Genomic DNA, 21,924 nt, shown 5'->3' on the forward strand with positions numbered 1-21,924 from the left:
CGGAGCTATAAAATTTAAAAAAAATATGCCTAAAATGTCAGACTGTTGTCAGAGGATCCCAACATGTCTGCATACTTCTGGGATGATCCAGCAGCTATACTCTATATAATCATTGCCTTCTTGATACTGGACAATCTATGGGCCGTTTATCTGCTGCTGCGAGACGTAAGTGATGAGCGTATCTTTCAAGTATTTTTTTTCATATTCATTTTTCTTACAGATACATTTGGCATACAAAACAAACAAAGTCCCGAGTGTGATCAGCCCGTATTTGCCGCAGGAGCTCTATGACAAGATGCGCGTCTACAAAATCCACAAAGGCTGGCTCACGATTGTAAACACCCTGCTTACGGCGGTTATAATGGGTGTTCTGGAGCTGTACTTCGGTTTTTACGCCTGGCTGTATGAAATGGCCGCCCAATGCGCCTTGGGCAAGTGGATGGAGCACGAGGCTTGCGTTTCCGTGATCTTCGTGCTCATGCTGAGCGTCTATTTCTGGGTCAAGAACGTTCCGGCAATGATTTACGAGAAATGTTGCATCAAGAGCTTGCAACCCAGGGCAAAACCATCATTGTGCTTCCGCATCTGTCACTTTGTCGTCGACCTGATCTTGGGAGCAGTAGTTACCATCGCCGTAGTAGTCGCCTTGGTGTACATGTTTATCGGCTTGGGACCCTACGCTCCCCTGGGCTTGTACCTTCAATCGCTGATCCTGACGGTCATAATACTGCTGCTGGTTCCCTTTTTGATCGACCCGTTTGTGGGCAAGCGTGTGCCGCTGGAGAACTCGAACCTGCGCAACCAACTGGAGTACCTTACGCGTCAAGTGGGCTTTCCCATGAGCCAGGTGCGAATCATCCGGGTGCACGACCCCAACACGGGAAGCAATGCCTTCTTCTACGGATGCTGCTGTCTGAAGAGAATTGTGATCTTCGATACCCTGCTGCTGAATAGGGGCAAGCAAGATCTCACCCAGCTGTCGCCAGAGGAGCTAGGAAGGGGATTGACGGATCCCCAGGTGACGGCTGTTGTGGCCCACGAACTGGGTCACTGGAGGAACGGACATTTTTACAAGGCGATCATGGCCTTCCAAGTCCATCTCATACTGACTATCTTGCTGTTTGCATTCATGTTTGCCCACGGTCCCATCTATCAGGCTGTGGGATTTGCCCCCGGCCTGCAGCCCATCGTCATTGGATGCTTCATCATATTCGGATTCGTACTGACCCCCTACATGACGCTGGCCAACTTCAGCATGCTGAGCCTGACGCGCTGCTTTGAGTATCAGGCGGATAGGTTTGCAAACCGGCTCGGATACTCCGGTGAACTTCGCCAGGCGCTGCTCAAATTGTATGCGGATAATATGGCATTTCCCGTCTCGGATCCATACTACTCCAGCTGGAATCACACGCATCCCACCATTCTGGATCGTTTGGCTCGCCTGGAGGATGTTCGACGTTAGGCAACATATTTTTCGGTTTCTTTTTTCAAACATAGTAGGTTCTGATTGAATTATCCGGCTTGGGTAATATAGATATATATTTTACAACTGGTGCTGTTGTTTGTTGGGGGAACATGATAAGTTTTGATGGCATTCTACGATACTTGGCCAAAGGTAGACCCTATCATCGTACTGGTGATCTTATGTCTGATCGTGTTAGTTGACCGAATATGGGAAATGATACTCACCAAGAGACAGGTAAGTGGTGATGAATTCTGTTTGGATTGAGCCACTGATCCCGGATCTCTTTTATCTTAGCAATTGGTATGCCTGAATGCGATTATGGTGCCTGAGGAGCTGAGAGGAATCATTCCACCGGAAATTTACCATCGTGCTCGTATCTATGAGCTGCACAAAACGGAGCTACAGCTCTGGAAGTACATCATTGACTTGATAATTTCACTGTGTGAGCTGATCTTGGGTTTCTATCCCTTCCTCTGGGGCCTGGCTGCCATGTCCCTGCAAAGAGTCACCGCCGAGGAGGTCTGGATCAGCATGATCTTCGTGTTCTACCTAACCATCTACATCTGTCTGAGGTTCCTGCCGGTGCTGATCTACGACAAGTGCCTGCTGGAGCTGCGCTACGGGATGTCGGGAAAATTTCCTTGGTACCTCTACTGCTGCATTGGTCTCCTCGCCATTGTTCTGAGCCAGCTCGTCCTGATCCCGTTGGCGGCGGCCATTGTGATGAGCGTAAAGTTCATCGGCTACTACTTCTTCCTGTGGTTCTGGCTCTTCTGGGCCGTCTTTACCCTGCTGCTGGTCTTCTTTCTGCCCTACTGCTGTATTCCGTGCATTGGACGACAAGTTGTTCTGCCGGAGGGCACTGCCCTCTATACGGAGGTGAAGCGTGTCTGCGATGTGGTTGGCTTCCCTATGAAACGTGTATTCATTATCAAGACGCGGACAATGCAGTATAGTAATGCCTACTTCTACGGGAGCTGCTGTCTCAAGAGGATTGTGATCTTTGACACCTTGCTGCTGAACAAGGGAAAGGACACCAGTGAGATCCAGCCCTATGAGGTGGGCAGGGGCCTGACCAACATGCAGGTGGCGGGCGTGGTGTGCCACGAGTTGGGTCACTGGAAGCACGGACATTTCTACAAGGCCACGATCATCATGAAGATTCACTTCTTCCTCACCATGGGACTCTTTGGATTGTTCTTTCACTGCCCGCAGCTGTACATGGCAGTGGGCTTCGCGCCCGGCGTTATGCCCATTATCGTGGGGTTCATCATTGTCCTGAGATTTGCTCTGACTCCATATCTCACGCTGGCCAACGTACTCATGCTGTGGAATCTACGGCGCTTCGAGTATGCCGCCGATAGCTTCGCTCATCGCATGGGCTACTCCATCCAACTGAGGTTGGCCCTGATCAAGATTTATGCAGATCACATGAGTTTCCCGGTCTACGACAACTGCTATGCTTGCTGGCATCACACTCATCCCACTATTCTTCAGAGACTGGCTTACCAGCAGAAATTGGACATGAAAGCCATGAGAGCTGGAAACAGCTAGTAGTCTCCGACTGTTACTTCTATTTTCTATGTACGTTTTTCGAGATATCCCCAAAAAATTTTCAGTATGACTCGAAAACAAATTGCCACGCCCCGCTGTGGGACTATTACCAAATTGGTGGTCAGCATCGGCAGCGGGTGAGTTACGAATATCTATAGAGGAAGCGAAATAAAGTGGAGGATCGATCACGGGAAATCCTCAAGCTCTGATGTGACCCTCCGCATTTCTTCTCTTCTGTCCTGTCCACCTAATCTCTTTCCTGTGAATAAAATTGTAATTGTTAGAATGTATACCGAAATACAATGCGATTAGAGGTGTTTGAGTGTAGATTGAGATAGTGTCTTAAAATTTTTTGAAAATGTTTGAAAGTTTTTCAAAAATATATTATACATTTATTGAAAATAAGATTTGAGTATACATACGGAAAGTGCACGATATAATATCCATATGATCGACTTAGGGAAATACCTGTTACAGAAGTTAAATTGTATATTCCAGTTCAGTACTCTCCAAAATAAAATCCGTTAGCGAAACCTTTATTACTTATGCAGATGACACAACACGATCCTTCTGCGCGAATCCCTCCTGGTTGAACTTCCAAAATGGGATGATGGAGCTGGGTCCCGTAAGTGAACCTCATCCGCATGACCACCCAAAAGAGGCGGCCGCCTTCCTGGAGCGACATTTCGGAAGGAACCCCAAGGTCTGGGCATCAATGGCAACTCAACAGGGACTTTCGTCCTTGCCTTTGAACGGCAGGAAGAGTGAAGTGAATTTTCAGGACAGAGATGCTGTTATCTGGCACACCTGGCTGGTGGAGAAGGTAAGGTTTCCGCCAGCTCAGTGTGCGATCATCGAAGAATGGAAAGATCCCTTCACGGAAACTCTGGGGAGTTGCTATTGTGTCTGGCATTTGCAAAACTGCATGGCCTGGCAGCTTATCGTCAGAAATATAATGACAGAGGCCAAGTGGTAACTATATCTCAGGTTTATTTTAAATAACTCACTACCAAAACTCTATTTTAGCTTCTGTTTGCGCATCAAGAAAACCATGGACATTGTCAACCAACTCCTTGATCCGGAACTGGAACCGGATAAATCTACTCCCGCCATGAGCGAGCGAGTTTTAGATGCCACTGATATCCTGAAAAAACTGAATGATCTTCTCGAGCTCCAGGAGAAACGCAATCGGCGCTACAAACGCCTCTATAAGGATTAGGAAAAGTGAAAGACCGCGATTGGAGTGCTGACCCCTTGATGTCTGCATAGATTGTATTTACTTTATTAAAACATTTCTGTTGTATTTTCATAGTATTAGACATATATCCAGTTATATATTCGATATTTGGTATCTTGTATATATAGAGAAAGTCAGTTTCGAAGCTTTACATGCATATGGTTTGAACAATATCTTAGGATTAGCATAAGTATGTTATCATATAGAGTTGTATCGTAATTAGTTTATTTATATGTTAAGTTGGCATTTTGTTGCATGTACGGGTGTGTACAATAGGTTTTACTCAGGGTTCCATTTTTAAATTTGATGGAAGTGGTTTTCAGTTAATCCGTATCATTTTGAAATTTTAAAAGTGACTCCTTGGGTAATTTCCGTTTCAAGATTGTACCAATTTGTCTTGGCGTTAAAGCTTAAGTTAGTAATTGTTAGTTTTTTAGATTTCAATTATATTGGTTTCAAAGAAATTTATGGTAAAGGCAAGGAAGGAACCGAAAAAGTAGTAATTTGTATAGCTATAGCACCTTGAAGAACGTTGGATAGTTCATAGCGTTGTAGGTTAACTTTAAGTTTTCGTTAAGGTTTAGTTACCGATTCGCCTAAGCAGGGAAATTGAGTGGAAATGCTGCCAGCTGGCCTCAATCTGCACCTCGTAATCTCCCCTCGCGCAGACCCTCAGGTGGAAAATACAAGGACGAGTGTCTCTAACGTTAACTAGATACATTTCCACCCTTCAGCGTGACAGTGTCACGTTCAGGTGGGAGATGCATTTGCATTCACCTGCATTAGTAGCGTCCACCCTCGGGCTGATGCAAGTGGCTCTTGATTGATTGATTGATGTTTGCGGGAGATATACATAGTACAATGTGGGTGCTAAACACACCCACCCTTCGAGCATGGGAGAAGAATACTTATTACGCTGCCGAGTTAAGGGATACTGACACAATTATTAACAACAATTATCTACAGATTGTAGCCACACATATACGTTTATGCTTAGGTAATCTCAAATAAATATTGTATCCTTAAATATATAACTACTTTTATTTCGAGTTTTAATTGGTAATTAAATAAAATACTTTATGCAAATACACATAGAAAATATAAATACATGTATAATATAATATAAAATCGATGTACTGATCTTGATGTTATCATTTCTTAATTGTTTACTTTAAGTGGCTCGATTCAGTGTTGCAAATTGTTTGATTGGATAAATTTCCGTTTTGGTTTTGACTTTGGGGGAAATATACTCTCAACATCTTAACGTACGATAAACATTTATTTAAGATTGAAACATTTATATTAGATTTGTGTTACCAATAGCTTCGTTTCGGTTTGGATCCCAGTTCGCTCAGGATCGTCGCCCTATACCAAAATCTTTTTTTCGCTGCCCTTTGGATGCAGCTCTAAAGTAAACAATTGCCTCAAAGCCCTCGTTGGCCTCTTATCTGGATTCCCCTCGATCGGGTGACAAAAATAGAGTTGGCTAAAATCTCTTTTTGGTATGTGTTCCAGCCAACGGCTTACTCCTCGTCGTCGGGGGATATTTTGGCCAGTGTCAGCAGGATCATGGTGAGTTCTTTGCGGGAGATCTTTCCATGCTTGTCGGTGCCAACTCCCCGCATGATGGTCTCCTCGAAAGCAGCCAGATCCTGGGCATCGTAGTCGTCCTGGGAACACCAAAATAATATAGCTCCCATTACCTAACCTTAAGAGGGTACCCACCTTCTTGACCAGCTCCAAAAGGTCCTTGAGGAAACCCTTGAGCTCCTCATTTTCAATGGTGCCGCTGTTGTCCTGGGTTGATATAAAAATGTTTTACAATTTTATAATGCTTAGGCCTTGCATTCCAAGCTTCTTTAGTTATTTGGTTTACTTACACGATCGTAGAGCGAGAATACTTTTTCAATATCTTCCTTGGTCAACTTTGTGGCGCCCTGTGGATATAAGATTATAACAATTGGTATGATTTTTTCTAAAAAACGTACAAATACAAGTTTTACATAAAGGTTTATTTATAAGTTTGGGGTACAACCTAGATTTGGCATACTTGTTTTATTCTGAATAAGCTCAATAAAACTTGAAACTCATCAATAAAACAAAGGAAAATATCATTGCACTTTAACTTTTATGAGCTTTAAGTATGCTAAATCCATAAAAAATTTGAAATCTTGTGTTGTGTACAGCAAATATTTAATAGTAAGTTGTGGGGGAAAATACAACATTCTTTTTGCTCAGATTATCCTGCAAGTTTTCGAATTATGTTAAATAATGTTCCCCTATAATATCATGTACCTAAACTACAGGTCGAGGTGTGTCTTTTGGTGCGATTTCGGTTTTTATTGGTTAAATACAAAGCGCCAATGACATGAACTCATGCAAAACATCCGCAATTATAATAAAAACATGCTTTTAGGAATTTAATGACACACGACAAGTCATGCTTAGAAATAACCCAAGGGAATGGAATAAGTAATACGAAAGGCATAAAAAAAGGTATTCCATATTCACACTCATTCGTTATACTAAAGCCTAATTAAGCCCAATGAAACATGCAGCCAATTAATACATGTGTTTTCTGCCGTTGACATTCGCTAATTAATATGAATTATGGCTCAGGTACAGCAGATTTGTCTTTAGCACTCGCCGCTTTCATTTGCTATTGCACCGGATGTGTTTTCCTCGAGGGAAACACGAAATTTATTGATTCCATTTGCGCCCGGCAAATTGCTCGAATTATTTTTCCTCATGTGTAAGCCCACCTTTTATATATATATAGTACACTCCCACACACTCATGCAGTTTGTAATTTTGGGGGTTATGCAACGTGGCCAAGGTGGCGCCTCAAGTTCAAAAGTTTTCACTTGTGCACTGGGAAAAATATATATATATTTTATTGCTCTACAAAGTATTTTCCTTCAAATTCTATTTTATACTAGACACAAAGTTTAAATTTTTAAGAGCAAACCTTTTTTAAATACTTTAGTTATAGATATTTTCAAAATCTTTTAAAAGACTGCTTAAAAGTATGCAAAGATGTAAATTATCATACACCTTCATTATTTAAGATATTTATCAATACTTTTAAATAAGATACTATTTTTGATATGATAGGTTTTTAGGTTTAAAGTATGTAAATTCAATGAAGTAGAGGCTTAAAAAAAAGTATTTTATTCCCCAGTGCATTAAAGGTGCTAGTGGAAAGCTGCGAGGTGGAACTTATCGTTTTGTTTTCTTTATCCTTGGAAAAGTCGGATAACATTTGTTTTACTGGCGCCATGAAAACGCAGTTGGCGCATTCTTTTTGCGTTCTTAACGGGATTAGAAACCCATTAAGTGGGCACCCTTTTGCCGTCAAAGCTTTAAAAAATGTGCTTATTCTGGCATTATAAATTTCGAACCCGTTTCCACTTGGCGGTGGCTAAGCTCCTTAAATTGAATTTCACACGAACCCGGTGATATATATTTTTCTCGGCCTGACCTGGCTTTTTTGTGGCCTGGCTCTTTGTCAAATTGCTCATACTTAAGTCGAATGGCGCCTTGAACGTGATGTGATGTGGCATACGCCCACACATTGATGAAATGAAGTAATTATTTTACACTTCAACACTTTGAAAAGCCGGTGGCAGAGCGTGTGTCAGCCTGCGGCTGCCATTATCCATATGGCAGGGCCACAAAATATATATCCCCCATGCCCCGCTCTTCAGCCCTCCAACCGAATGACTAAATTATGCAAAAGGTTCCCATGGAGGAGGAGGTGGAATTCCACATCAACGTGTAATTTGCGTGGACCTCACATCGTTAGGAGCAAAGCTGTTCACGTACTTGGGCTCGGGATGCGGATGTGTTAAGTGGGAAATGGGGTGGACCAACGCCATCAAAAGTCTAATTAGTAGCTCGTAGCTATCATTCTCTTGGTGCGGGTTGCCCTGCGGTTGGGGTCGCATTTGTAACTCGAGACAGGTCCCTAAAAATTGGCAAATTACTTAAACTTTTACTGGCAGAAAGTTTAGTTTCTTATCGCTAATCAGCAGAGGGCTTTTATTAATCACCAGAACAAATTAATATAGTTTGTATGGGGTCCTTGCAGAAACCTTTGAAGATTAATACAGCTATTGATTCAAAATCCCTTCATTAGTTTTCTAAAAGTAGGCTATAAAATAATAAAAAATTTAAATTCCAAAATAAAAGTATTATTGCATTCTTTTGGGTAACTTTGAAGTGACTTATGGATACTAAGACCTCATAAATATAAATCACTCTGCGATTAACTTGAAGGTATTTATTAATTGATGAATTTCCGAAATAAAAAATATTGTTGCATACTTTTAGGTAACTTTTAAAGTGGTTTATAGATACGAAAACCTTCTGAATAGTAATAACTCTGCTGTTCCAAAATTTATAGTATTATTGCATCCTTTTAGGTAGCATGTTAAATGATTTATAGATTCAAAAACCTCATAAATACGTTTCACTTTAATATATTTATTATTTCATGCAAAAACTTATATAGTCTTAAACGATTCATTCACACTTAAAATGAACAAAAAATATCCATGCAGTAGTCATGCTTTTCTGTCCAATAACAAGACTCTTTCAAGCCAATTCAAAGCACTTTTCTTGTTTTATTGTGTTTCTATTTTTTGTTTGCTGAATAGGGTGTAAAACAAGCTAACTACAACAAAATACCAATCCAATCAATTGGGATTCTTGAGTTCTCATCAAGAGTGAAACAAAGAACGGCTGTTTAAACAAGTATTATCCAAATTACAAAATAATAACATTTTATGGAGAGTTTTAATGGGCCACCAGTGTCTATAATCGTTATTATACCCACATGGTTTTTTTTTTAGGGGCACTTGTATTATTGTTTGAATGCTTGATGATGAGGTGGAAGATACTTACATCAATGCCCTCCTTTAGTGTGTGGTTTTTATATATATAGTACATATACGTTTTTTATGTTATTTATTTCATTTCATTGGTTTCGGTTTTGTTTGCAGGAATGTAAATAGTTTGTGTATTGTTTTACGAAATATTTTGTTTGTTTTCATTGTTGGCAGTGCAATTGGTTGCAGATTGTTGAATGCAAATTTTTTGTATATACAGCAGATGGCAAAAGGTTTTGATTTGCGGTAATTGTTTAGTTATTTCAGAGTTGATTTTCGAATTGCATTTGTGAGATAAGTCGGAAGTTGAAGGTGGCAGCCCAAAATGTTATACACCACGTGCACGGTATGATTAAGTCGGTAATCGTTATTTTAGTTTGATTATTGTTTTGTTGTTGGTTTTGAAATAAAAATGCACAAGATTATAGAAGTATATGCAGATATAGTATATTGTTATGTTCATATAGATACAGATGGCATAGAGGAGGTAGGCGGGGGGAAACGAAAAAGATATATATAGAAAGTTAGAAAGGTCAGGAACTAAAATTAAATTGCTTGTTTAAGGGTAGTCAAGGGGGGAATACTTTTTATAATTAATATTGATTTACCCGCTTTGATTACCCTGTATTTTAAAATTGGTATACATGTTTTTAGGCTAGAATTTTAGTTATTTTTTAGTAAGCTAAAAGATCTAAGATCTGGATGCAGCTAAAATAAAAGTGAGAAATATTAAGTATACGCTTAGTTGAACGTTAACCAGACATATGCATTACCAATTAGAGAGCAAACGGTTTCTGCTTTGTAAGTTGTTGGCTATAAGATCGAACTAGTTGTAAGTTTGTAAGGAACTCATAAGAAATCGAACTGAAAACTTGTCTGTGCCGCAATGTCACGTTTTCACTTAGAGCCACAAAAACCGTAAAACATTAGAAATAAGGCGAGTGACAAAAAGCTAAGTGTACCAGGTTGTTTTTCCCAATGTCCTGCTGGGCTGTCCCCCCCTCTTTTTCTGTGCTGTCCTGTCCACACCTATTGCTGCCATTTCCATTGGCTTTTCCTGTTGCAGCACATTATGTCACTGCTCGTTGCGGTGCATGCGGCGAATACGTGATGTGCATTAGCATAACGCTTTCTGGCACTTTTGGCCACCAGCCAGCAGTACAGTGTGCCTCATAATTGGAGGCGCCCCGAGACAGAAGTTTTGCCAAGTCATGCAGCTCCTCCAAAAAGTTTTGGAGTCCCGCATACACTGCATATCCTGCATATAACTTGGCCTTCGTTCCGCTGCGGATATCAAAATGCTGATGCATGCCCTGGGTTTATGGTCCTAAGAAATTGTATAAAAAGTAATAACTGCACCTTGGCTAAATGTGCTGGAAATGCCTATTTTATGGCTGCCTGAGCCCCGGCTGTCCGCATTTTTATGGCACTCCATAACGACCGACTTACGATGGTGCGCAAGTAGAGTACGCTGCATACGCGTATCTCCGTTGGCCAGGTGCCCTTGGGGGCTTCCCGGGATTCCTCGGGACTCAGGATTCAGGATTCAGTGGCTTGGAACCGAGAGGAGACAGGAGACAGCAACCATGTCCGCGCCGGCACTTTTCGATTAAAATCCAACTTGTCCCGCTACATTGTTATGCATTACTCATCCGCTAGATGCCCCACTCCACCGCCATCAATAAAACCCAAATAAAATGTCGTTTGTGCTGCGAGCTGTAACAATGAGCAAATATGCGGCATGCAACCCATGAGCATTGTTCGTTGTGCAATCCTGCGGCTTCTGCTGCCTTTCGCTCGGACTGCCGCTCCACTGAGTGCACATCGCTACATTGCCCAGGTTCCCCCTCCAGATCCCGAGAAGGACCTCCACTTCTCCTCTCCACCCGGAACAGAAATATCTCGTTGCGAGGACATGCGAGCTGAATTTGAATTTACACCAGCTTCCCATTTCGAATTGGAAAGCGTGAAGGATGTAAGCTCACAGTAAGCTGACTTTTATATATTTACTTTTAAAGGGAAAATAACTTTAAATAACCATCTAAACTGCTTTATAAAATGAAACCTCTAAAAAACGAAGCATCAATCGGCAGCGAAAACCAGATGACTTAGAAATCAAGAAACAAAAACTGATATTTGGAGATAATTCCAAAATATGCACTATTGATTGACAATATTCAATGTCAAACTACCTTTAAATTCGACTTGTTAATTTATGAAAATAATATAACTTTTGGGCTTGTTAATTATTTAAATGTAAAAAACCTCTCAATCAGATTTATGGAATGGAAAACATGTAAATTAAATAGAAATAATAAATTCATCACTGTTATATTTATTATTTTAACTCATAATTCTTTGTTTTTGGTGTTGAAGCCCGAAAAACCAAGCTTTAGCCTTTCAAGAAATAAGCCAACCAGCTTTTCCAACTATTTTTGGGTTTCAATTTCAAAGTATGCATTTCCACCGCAATAAGTTCTCTCTTAACTTTGCAAAACCCGAAATAATTAGCTTTAAAATACTAGAGTGGCTTGCCACATGGAAAAGGCCAATTTCGCTTAGTTTTGGGAACAGAGCGTGGGTGTGCCAGCAAAGTGATTTAGTGCAATGGGAATCCAATTGCAATCCAAACCAATACAAAGTGAGTACAGGCTGAATGCAACACTTTGGACTTTGATGCCACTGTTGGGGGTGGCAAAATCCTTTCGATATACCACCCATCCAAGTTTTCGGCAACTGCTGCCAATGAGCAATGAGAATAAGCGTCAATGCGACTGAAGCACGTACATTTGCAGCAAATAACAATAAGGGCCCTCAATGCCCCCCGATATCCCCGCTTTCAGACCATTTTTTCTGTGGATCTAGCCCACTTGATTGCCAAGAACAACGCCGACAATCGAATGGAGGTGGTTTTTCTTTGCTGTTCCATGGATTGTACATATGTGGCGATGTGGTTCATGTGGCAAACAGCAAAAAGGAAATCCAAACATGAGGACGAACACGGAAAAAAAAGAGTTTACGTATGCCCAAGGCATGGGAAACGCGAATCGGAAAATTTCGAAGGGGCTGGCTCAGCAAATTGGGAGTTATCAAGGCTGAGGAGGGTTCCACATTTATTTCCGCCTGCCCATTATAAGTAGTATGTATTCTGTGGACAGTGGAGCTCATGAACCTAATACTGTCTTATAATAGTAAGCATAAATCCCCATCAGTTATGCCCTAAGTTCTTTATAGTATGTTACAAAATATTGTATAATTCCAAAGATATGATTATTAAGATATAATAGTTTTAACTTTATAAAGGTTTACACCTTGGGACTTGGGCCTATAAAAGTATTTCAACCGATTCTAATAAATATTTTATTTAATCCCATATAGCCCATCTTAAACAAAAGTCTTGAGAAAAATATCAATATTAGGCCTGCATAAATTTGGGGCGTTTTCCTCTTGAAGACTTTCTCAAGCAGCTGCTGCTGCCAGCAAATAAAAAGGATTCTTGGTGTTCTTGGAGATGTCCCCATTCCTAGCCAAAATGCTTAAAATGCGAGAACGGAAAACATGCTCGAAATACATACACTTCTGGCCAAGTTTTGGCCTGCGGGAAGTTACGTGACATTCGGAGGCAGCCTCGAATGCAATGACAGTGCTTCATTTAACCGCATTTGGCATCATCAGCATTTCGGGACCGAGTCCAAATGGGTTCGTAGAATCTCCCAGGGGAATTTTAAGCCCCAACATCTGGCGGCAGTGGCCAGAAAGTTTGTTTTCCCAAACACCACATGGCTTTTCTTCTGCTAATTGCTCGGGTATCTGAGTCTGGGCAAACTAATATTAAAGTATTTAATGGCCAGCCATTTGGGGACTTTCCACCTTCTGTTTATGCAGTGGTTGCTGTTTAGGCTCTCCTCTGCCTTTTTACAACCCAATTCAAATCACATCAAATCTGTTGACGCTTCGGCAGAAACTGGGGAATGGGAAAGCCTGTGCTTTCGGAAATTGATTCCGCCAGCTCCCACGCATTTCATTTCGCCGAAAAAAAGAAAGCGGAGAGAGTGGGTGAAAGCACCTGCCAGTTTCAGCTGAGCTTCGCTATTTTGCTTCGTTTATTTTTACGATTGCAGACAATATTTCTTGCCTTTTTTATATGGCGAAACAGCTATTTCTGCCTTGGCCATGGCTTTATTTGTTGCGACGGAGCCAAAGTGGGGTTCACGAATATTTTTTATTATGGCCACAACTTTTCAATGTTGCACTCAGTGTCGAATTTGTTTGGAAAGGAAAGAAAAAATAAATAGTGACTTTGTTCTCTGATCTGTCGAGCGGGTAGAAAAGTCCCTAAAAGGGTTTAGAACTTCGAGGAATCTATTCAAATAGGAAAAAAAAACATTTAAAATCCTATTTGCTTTCAGTACGTACTTTCCCCTTCGAACCATTTATTTTTAAAGTCTTTATTGAATGGACAATTGGTTTTTATTTATTTTTAACACACGGAAATGCAATAGAATGCACAGAAATATGGCATTGCATTTATCCGAGTAATTGCTTGCTCATGAGTGAAAGCTTTTATACTAATATTTATTAACCAGATTTCATTTAGTTTTCATTCACATTATTGTATTTTCCCACCTTTATTTCCTGTCTGGTTCTGGATTTATTTATTTAAGCATACAAATTGAATTTATATTTATGACAGTCTCTCATAAATTTATGTCATTGTTATTTTTTCTGAGAGTTTATTTCTCCCAAGTCGGCACAGACAATGCTCAAAATAATAGGTAAATCAAATAAAAAACTTAACTAAAATGCATTGCTGATTGAGTTAGTTGCAAAGCTATTGAATAATTATTTAGCAAAGGCTGCAGCTAGTGAGAAACCAAAAAACCAGGCTAACCTAGGTGCTAAACGTGTTTTGTTTTCAAGGCAAGCCGAGTCAGTTTCACTTATGCAAGTTCTTGGTATTATATTTTATGAAAACCGCTCTATCCTGATGGCAATTTCCTCGATTGAAGGATGTTTTCTGGCTTGGGGGCATATCAAATGCTTGTCACTTACCTTAAACACCTGGCGGCAAAGGAAGTTCTCTTTAACCGGAAGCAATCTGCAATAAATAAGTTGGTTTGCTGGCTGCTGCCTGGAATTTGAGAATGCCGCCTCAAGGACACTTACTTGGCCATTTCCGACAGCTGCAAACGTCCGTCCTTGTTGGCATCGAATACTTGGAGCTGAAAGGATAATGGTTGGGCATACATTATTGTCTGCTAATTGGGAAACTGAATTATTTACACCATTGTGTGTGAATTGCATACATTAGTGCATCTGTCAATGATCAGAATAGTATTGTGCTAATGCATGTTTGAAAGGAATTGTTTTTGTCTAGGCATTCCATTTATGCGTTGCTATCATTATACAGTTTATTTGAAGAAGTAATTTACTCATCATAAGCAATTTTAATTTTCTAAGAATTCGTATATTGTGTTTTCTATTTTAAATTAATGAGGTATTCAGTATGTTGCGGCATATAAAATATTTGTTTATTCCAGGAATTGTCAAGGTTAATATGAAATCGTAACTTTGGGAAATTCACACAATACTTTTTGTATTGCAGGAACTTTTAGTTCATTAAAAAATCTTTACTCAAGTATTTTACATACTCAATTTTTATTGGAATATTTATTAATATATGTATTATAAATTCGAAGGAGAGCCAGTTCTTGCTTAAAATGTAGAATAATATAACATTTCGATCTCTGATTACTCACCATGGTGTCGGTGTACTCAATGAGCTTGTCCTCGGACACATCATTGATCTTTTTGGCCTCTTTGAGCAAGTCGCGCAAGAAGTTCTTCAGCTCATCCGCCTCGATGTAACCCGAGTTGTCGGTGTCGTATTCACGCCAGATCTAATTTAATTTGAAACAAGAGGGAATTCAAAATTAATTGGGGAATTTCAGGATTTGAAATTCCCAAGTATCACTCACCTTCATGAATTCCACGCTAGATTCCAGGGGATTATCGAAGCGGAAGAGCAAAAGGAAATTCTCCTCCATGGGCAAAAGTTGAGCGAGCTGCAAAAGGAATGCCTCTTGTTTCAATGCGTGACTTGACAATGAAATAGGTTTTGTTAAGAGGAGACTAAATGGGTCTTCTAGTTTTACGGTGCAATGGGTGCGAAACCAAGAAAATTTTACTGCACTTTAATTAGCGAACAGCAGGAAAAGTTTCGCCCCAGGCATTCGTTAAAACTTTCTGGCATAATTTAAGTGTCGAATTGAAGCCGTCACCCTTCACTAGTAATCAGCAGTGGTCGGGAAAAGTTTATAATTCGCTGTGGCTGTTGAATTTACATTTTTATTTGCTGCTGGTAATTACCGCACTATCGCAATTAAACTTTATCCCCGGGCCAAACCCATGTTGACAGCGAAATATAACCCAAAGCCATTGCAATCGATGTTCGACGTGGCGTATGAATACGGTGTACAACATGAATTATGAATGCCTGGATCCTTTTGTACTGCCAGCCAACCTTAATCAGCAATCCAGGGGGGCCCGGCTACTCGAACTTTTCACTTTTCTTACCCAGAAACTTTCTTTTTTCGGTGGCTCATTTATCAAAAGTCCATTGTGTAAGCCGGCTCCCCAGAGTGCCTTATTATTTGGTAGAAAAAAAAATGCAAACCATACAGAAAAATCTCCTTTCAATAGTCCAGGCTGCTGCTGTTGGTCCAACTTCAATTAAAAACTCATTTAATGTGGCCCCCACAAAATACTTTTTTTTTTTGGGGAAAGACCTTGCCAGAAAGTTTCTTATTTTTCAACAAGGGAAAACGCCAATAATTTATGGGACTCTCGGTTGGGCCGAGACATTTAAAAACCAATTTGGAAGAGGCGCCACCACGACTCGACTGAAGGAAATGTCATTTGGAATACAAAAAGCCATACAGACAACATTGCGCATACGTCATGGTGGCCCCATCAAAGCGATATTTGCGCCCGAATGTGCGGTCGGTCAGTTTTGGTAGGTAGTACCCACCTCTCTGATATCGATTTTGCCATCCTGATTGTCATCGTAGGCCTCCATGAAGCAGGACTTCAGCTCCTCGAGCATGGTGTCCGTGACAGCCTGCGGGTTGGGGCAGAAAGATTAAGATGCAGTTGACCAACTTCAAGATCCACTTAAAGCTCACCTCCGGACTGATGTCTGTGGCATTGGCACTCGACACGAACTCCCTGAGAAATCCGTCCAGCTCGGTGCCCTCAATGTAGCCATTTCCTGGGGCGAACAAAGGGAGAATGTAACAATAGAAGGCTCATTTCTATTATGATATTGCTATCCAAATAAGGTTGTAGAAGTGGTAAATATTGAAATGGTTTTCATAAGTTAATTTGCCCAGGAGTTCAGGTCACTGGATAGCTAATTAGGATCAGACATAGTAACCATCTGTCGTTAAAAGCTAACAAATTATGGAGCATTAAACACTAATATATTAGTGCATTAATCCAAATAAAATAATATAATATTTAAAATAATGATTTTCTTTTTAAAATACCTAAAAATATTTAATCTATGTGGCATAGATATTACTATATCTTAAAATAAAAAATTGACAAAATATGGACCTAACATTAAAAACAATTGTATAATTGCATATTATAGCATTTTTCTAATTTTAAAATCTTTCTTCAAATGATCAAGCTATAACTTTACCATTGGATCTGATGATTATATTGCAGAAAAACTTAAGAATATTTAACTGCATAAAGCTATAACGTCTTTGGGCGTTATAACACTTTTTTTTGTGTCATAAGGCCCACCCCCTCTTACACATCCTAGTGGTTTTGGCTTATGAAATGCTTTATCTGAACTCACCATCCTTATCGTAGTGCGCCCAGACATCCATGAACTGGTTGGCCGACAGCTTCTTGAGTTCCCTGGACTCGGGATCGCGATATTGGCGCATGAAGTTGTGGGCCTTTTCGATTTGAACGCGCTTGGCGGCGGCGGCTGCGGCTGAATCCATTTCTAAGTTTCCTTTTTTTTTAGTTACTTGTCCTCGCAAAAAAAGCTGGATGCTGAGCAATTATCTGGGGAAGAGCCAGGGAATACAACAATTAATTTGCGGCCATTAAACGCTATGCTCGGTGTCTGGGGAAAAGCCAGTTGTCAGTGCAGCTGAAACTGTCAAATTAATAGCATAAAACAGAAACGCCCCCAGAAAGGCACAGGGGTAGTACGTGGGTAGTGGATAGTGGGTTTCGGGTGAGAAATGGTCGCAATGGGAGTCCCATTGCAGCGCAGAAAGCGTCGACATTGCATTCGTGTGCGCGGGGATTCCCCGCGGCTGAAATGAGACAGGACGTCACCTCCACGCGACCCCCAAGTGACCCCCTTGCAGAACCCCTCCTCGCTTGACACCGCCCCTGTCACAAGTCATTGTGAGTTAAATACACCAGCGGAAAGAAGAAAAACAAGAAATGTAAACAAAATTGCTGAACAACCCACGTCTGCAGTTGCCTCGCGGCTGGGTGGCACTAAAAATAAGAAAGGAAAGCCCTGGGCTCAAGGCGGTGCTGCAGATGATGTTGGACGGGGAAAAAAGAAAGAAGCTGCGACTGAAAAGAGAGCACTTAAAAAAATAATTACCAAAGGGGCCACTATTTAAATAAACCTTGTGTGGAAAACCACTTAAATCATGTATTTTTCTGCGACGCACAGAATGTTATTGTAAGGCAATGAATGTTTGATTGGTCCAAAACCTACAGAAATTATAAAAATAACATTGACCTTGCGCTCAAAGGGGCCTTAGAATTTTCTATAAAGTTTTTAAATTGTATATATACTGCTCAAATAAAATTTAAAGCAATTTGGTTGGAGAGACAACCAGCTCTTTTATAATAATCTAAAAAAAAATCCATTGCATACTTTTCGGTACTAACATTTGTATTATTAAATCTCCCAGGGATTAAGTTAAGCTAAAATTAATTTAAATATAAAATCAATATACCTAATACCCACATTAAATTAAGCTTTCTAGGCAACCGTAACGATTTGTCTTTCGGGCGTTTTAATTATGTGCACACATAAGACTTTAAGCCGAAATATAGCCTGCAAATTAATGTTAGAGCAAACAATTTAATTTTGAACAACGGTTCCATGTGGTATTTATCAGAAGCTAAGCTGAGCTCAAGTGGACTTTGAACAGCGAGTGTTTGCCTAGGATTTAGCCAGCTCGGTTGCTCGCTTTATGGGCATCCGGATATATATGCGGTGGGAATCGTTGACAGTTTGCTGTGGTCGCTCTTCTGTGGCTAAAACAATGCTTAGAATAGAAGAGCCGTGAGCATAAATTTGCACCAGCTGTTGCCACTAAATGAGTTTCGCAATGCACACTGTTCTTGGCACTCAAGAAAACCGTGACTAATTTGAATTTGAAGAGCGAAAAGTGGTAAGAGTTCTTAACAAGGGTTTCCATATAGGGATTTAAAAACACTTTAAGAAAGCTTAAAAGTCGGCAAATATTAATCAACATTTGAAATTACTTATAAAGGTGCCTGAAAGTATGCAGGAAAATAAAACATTTTGTTTAGTGAATTAAATTGAATAGCTTAAAAATATTGATATACAAATAAATATTAAATACATCAGGCACTCTGCAATAATCGCATTAGGTGCCCAAAAGTATGCAGTAAAATAAAAATAGCATACTTTAAGACACCTTTTCAGAACCATATTTAGCTTAAATATTGCTGGACAGAGATAGCAAACCTCATTTATCAAAGACATCAGGCACTGTGCAATAATCGCATTAGGAGGAGCAACTTGTTGACTGTGTCCCCATTGTTTATCGAACACGCTGCCAATATTAACTTTTCATTTAATTTGCAGCGAAACTTTCCGCTTTGTTCGCGAGGACTTTGGGAACTCGTGTTATCTGCCAAAGGAACAAGTTACCCGCATTAACCGGCTGCGATGATGGCCATTACCTGCTAACGCTTTCGCTAAGGCCGGCTGAAAGGACATTTCTGCCCTTCCCCGGCCAGCCATTTTATGGCCTGGAAATTGCATTTCACCCACTGCAATGGCTTCGAGCCTCTTCCGCTTTTCCACCAGCCACACCCCCCACAAACATCCTTTGTTGTCCTTGTTTTCTCATATATATGTTGGAAAAGGAAGTGCTAGAACTGTATACGTAGTTATACGATTATAGCGGAATGCTGGCCAAGAACTTTTGCAATCCGGAGTGCAATATGGCAAATACTTTTGGCCCCGCTCCAACTGCCAGCTAATGTTGCCCTGGGTGCCGAGGGTTAAGTTACGGCTTTAATATAAATTGTGTAATGAGCTGTGGGTTAAGCCGAGAAGGTACTTTGCTAAAATAATGGGATTTGCATGGAAAAAGTACTGCAGGAATGCCAAATTGTATAATATGTTTATTTAATGTGGAATAAAAAAGAAAAACTTCCTTATGTATTTATTAAAGATAGAGGATTTTAATTTAATAATTTGAAAAGCTCGCAAAATTTTCAGGAAATTTAACAACCTTTTAATTGCCCAAGTAGATAAGAGACTGGGGAAAAGAATTCCTGGGAAGCCAAATTCCATTTGCAGCTGTCTTTTTCAGCCATAAATTGTCTTGACTTCAAAATGGCTTGGATAAAAGAAACGCCCACAGCAATAGATTGCTAAGAAATCCGGCTTGCAAACGAAATATTTAAATCTCAGATTGAACAGTTTAAATAAATGGGAAACCTTTTCAACTGGAATTTTCAATTGCTCCTTGAATATTCAATCCTTTCCAGCTTAGAGCCAAAAAAATAAATCATTATGGCCCAATCTTAGATTGCAATATCATTCCCATAGATTAGAAGTACGTTTCACCAAAGGAAATAACCTTTCAGTGCTTTAATAACCACATTTATTTTAGGAAATAAATTCAACTTTCAGTTTCCATGTTCAAAAATGCATACCAAATGTCGGTTTGAATAAACAAGAAAACTTTTTAACTGGCGTTTCCAAACTGCTGTTCGAATATGCAATACTTTTCGGCCGGGGGCCAAACAAATTAAATCAATAAAACAACGATAAGGCAAAAACAAGCAATGAAATACTGCAGATAAAAAGTTCGATCCACGAAAACGGAAGCAAAGAGTCCCCAAGGAAATAAACTTTCTTGCCAACCTCATATTTAAATATTCTTTTGGAGCAATGAATCAATGGGGAGTCGGAGGCGACCTATTGAATGGGAATTATTTTCGGGTGAGTCAACGTCACTAATGGCCGTCTTGCATGGCAAAAAGAGGCAGAAGAGGCAGAAATGGAGGCCCCTGGGCCAAAAACGGAGATAAGCAAACCAAACTGTCAAGCCTCGTTGGCCGCATTGCATAAGCCGCGATTCTCGGTGCTCAGTTCTTGGCTTTTCCTGGGCGCGTGCTCGAGTGCCCCAGGAAAAGTGGGCGGAAATGCGGGGAAAGCGAATCTGAACGCACTGCTCACCTGTCAATGGAATCCCTCCGTCTGTCTGACATTGACAGTGGCTCACAAAGGCCACCCGCTTTCCCAGCTTTCCCAGCTTTTCCTGGCCATGTCCCGTCTTTAAGTGCATTAAGCTCAGTTCGCAATTTAATTTAAGTGTTTCTCTGTTTATTTTCCCCGCCCGGCGGGCTGTCACTTCCCTCGCCTTTTCCCTTTCGCTTTTCCGGTTTTCCTTGCGCTTGTTGCTGGCGTGTCTGTTATTATTTCTATTTTAAGCCCTTTGGCCCGACTGCGGCTTTCTGCCAAGTCTGAATTATGGATTAGTGTTTTCCCTTGATTTGGTCTGAGACCTGCAGTGCGGCTATATTTAGCTTTAATTACCGCACGCGAAAAGTTTTTTATCACTAACAATTACAGAGAAAAAATTGATAAGATATGATGATCATTTTGAGAAATTTAGTATCATTTCTAACTAGATACGGCGCGTATCACTCTAATTCGTTGGCCATCTTACTTTTTGCTCTCATTTTCTATTTCGGAGTGCTATGAACATTGCTGTCTCGCTTTAATTCAGAGTAATTTGAGCTAATTTGCTCTTTCCCTCTTTTCTCTCTCTTTTTTGATTTGAAAGAATTTTTAAGGAGGTACAAATTATACTTATTAAATTTACCATGCGATTATACTTATCCTTATTTGCTTTTTTTCTATGTAATAACTAATAGGTTAAAATGACTTCAACTGGAACTATCTTTTATATCTATTAATCTTTACCTTTTCTATCAGAAACATTTGTTTAGTTCTTTAAAATCTTGATCGGACTACCAACTAATAAAGTTTCTTTTTTTTTTTCAAAAGTAAAGGTGTTCTTAAAATTAATGACCCCATCAATTTTAAAAGGGACTTGTTATGGTTCCGTGCACCCAAGGACCTCTTAATGGATCATTGGCATCCTTTGGCATCCATCATTTCCACCATCAATTACCGTTTCCCTTAATGCCTTTTCTTGATGATCCCCCTTGGAGGTGATAAAACCCGAGTGTGTGAGCTAATAGAATCATATCAATGTTCTAATGCACCTAAAAATGCACTCACGTAAAAGTCGTCCCGCAATGAAGGGACTTCCCGGCCCGTTGTTCTATTAGCTTTCGCGAAATAGGAAATTTCCTGTTTACTACCTGACCATAATTTTTCCACTTTTACTGCGCTTTCCTTGTCTTTGGCCCTGAGTGAAGCAGTTGTAAAACTAGAAGACCACTCTCCCAAGGAGCCAGAACCCTTACTCTTTCGAGTCGTACAACCCAGGCATCTG

The 21,924-nt window shown here is 40.2% G+C and overlaps 4 protein-coding genes across 6 annotated transcripts in view; 3 read left to right on the forward strand and 1 right to left on the reverse strand.

Annotated features, from left to right (window-relative positions):
• Nucleotides 1-1,549, forward strand: ste24b (ste24b prenyl protease type I). Its single transcript, XM_017073520.4, has 2 exons — nucleotides 1-165; nucleotides 221-1,549. The coding sequence occupies exons 1-2, from the start codon at nucleotides 64-66 to the stop codon at nucleotides 1,460-1,462; spliced, it is 1,344 nt and encodes a 447-aa protein (XP_016929009.2). The 5' UTR covers nucleotides 1-63; the 3' UTR covers nucleotides 1,463-1,549.
• Nucleotides 1,549-3,019, forward strand: ste24c (ste24c prenyl protease type I). Its single transcript, XM_017073518.4, has 2 exons — nucleotides 1,549-1,699; nucleotides 1,760-3,019. Exons 1-2 carry the CDS (start codon nucleotides 1,589-1,591, stop codon nucleotides 3,017-3,019), a joined length of 1,371 nt encoding a protein of 456 aa, XP_016929007.2. The 5' UTR covers nucleotides 1,549-1,588.
• On the forward strand, nucleotides 3,017-4,340 carry LOC108009293 (uncharacterized). Of its 2 annotated transcripts, none has more exons than XM_017073525.3 (3): nucleotides 3,017-3,156; nucleotides 3,571-3,991; nucleotides 4,046-4,340. In XM_017073525.3, the coding sequence occupies exons 2-3, from the start codon at nucleotides 3,627-3,629 to the stop codon at nucleotides 4,236-4,238; spliced, it is 558 nt and encodes a 185-aa protein (XP_016929014.2). In that variant the 5' UTR covers nucleotides 3,017-3,156; nucleotides 3,571-3,626; the 3' UTR covers nucleotides 4,239-4,340. The 2 variants fall into 2 exon arrangements, with proteins under 2 accessions (XP_016929014.2, XP_016929013.2); XM_017073524.4 differs by having other exon boundaries at nucleotides 3,028-3,156; nucleotides 3,548-3,991.
• Nucleotides 4,258-21,924, reverse strand: part of Cbp53E (Calbindin 53E) — a 25,414-nt gene continuing 7,747 nt past the window's right edge. The window contains exons 2-12 of one of the 2 annotated variants that reach the window (XM_017073522.4): nucleotides 17,013-17,227; nucleotides 16,330-16,415; nucleotides 16,176-16,265; nucleotides 15,124-15,210; nucleotides 14,905-15,045; nucleotides 14,312-14,367; nucleotides 14,198-14,243; nucleotides 9,162-9,173; nucleotides 6,137-6,193; nucleotides 5,982-6,053; nucleotides 4,258-5,926 (exon numbers count right to left, since the gene is read on the reverse strand). In XM_017073522.4, the coding sequence (XP_016929011.1) occupies nucleotides 5,780-5,926; nucleotides 5,982-6,053; nucleotides 6,137-6,193; nucleotides 9,162-9,173; nucleotides 14,198-14,243; nucleotides 14,312-14,367; nucleotides 14,905-15,045; nucleotides 15,124-15,210; nucleotides 16,176-16,265; nucleotides 16,330-16,415; nucleotides 17,013-17,163 (945 nt within the window). In that variant the 5' untranslated portion in view covers nucleotides 17,164-17,227 and the 3' untranslated portion in view covers nucleotides 4,258-5,779. The remainder of the gene's footprint in view (nucleotides 5,927-5,981; nucleotides 6,054-6,136; nucleotides 6,194-9,161; nucleotides 9,174-14,197; nucleotides 14,244-14,311; nucleotides 14,368-14,904; nucleotides 15,046-15,123; nucleotides 15,211-16,175; nucleotides 16,266-16,329; nucleotides 16,416-17,012; nucleotides 17,228-21,924) is intronic. The other variant, XM_017073523.4, reaches the window with a different exon arrangement.

This window comes from Drosophila suzukii, chromosome 2R (assembly GCF_043229965.1).
Source record: "Drosophila suzukii chromosome 2R, CBGP_Dsuzu_IsoJpt1.0, whole genome shotgun sequence".
Lineage (NCBI taxonomy): Eukaryota > Metazoa > Arthropoda > Insecta > Diptera > Drosophilidae > Drosophila > Drosophila suzukii.

Coding starts and splice junctions, on each gene's coding strand:
- ste24b (XM_017073520.4), top strand. CDS start 64: ATGTCTGCATACTTCTGGGATGATCCAGCAGCTATACTCTATATAATC. Junction 166..220: donor TTTATCTGCTGCTGCGAGAC/GTAAGTGATGAG, acceptor TTTTTCTTACAG/ATACATTTGGCATACAAAAC.
- ste24c (XM_017073518.4), top strand. CDS start 1,589: ATGGCATTCTACGATACTTGGCCAAAGGTAGACCCTATCATCGTACTG. Junction 1,700..1,759: donor TGATACTCACCAAGAGACAG/GTAAGTGGTGAT, acceptor CTTTTATCTTAG/CAATTGGTATGCCTGAATGC.
- LOC108009293 (XM_017073524.4), top strand. CDS start 3,086: ATGACTCGAAAACAAATTGCCACGCCCCGCTGTGGGACTATTACCAAA. Junction 3,157..3,547: donor GTGGTCAGCATCGGCAGCGG/GTGAGTTACGAA, acceptor AAAATCCGTTAG/CGAAACCTTTATTACTTATG. Junction 3,992..4,045: donor ATAATGACAGAGGCCAAGTG/GTAACTATATCT, acceptor ACTCTATTTTAG/CTTCTGTTTGCGCATCAAGA.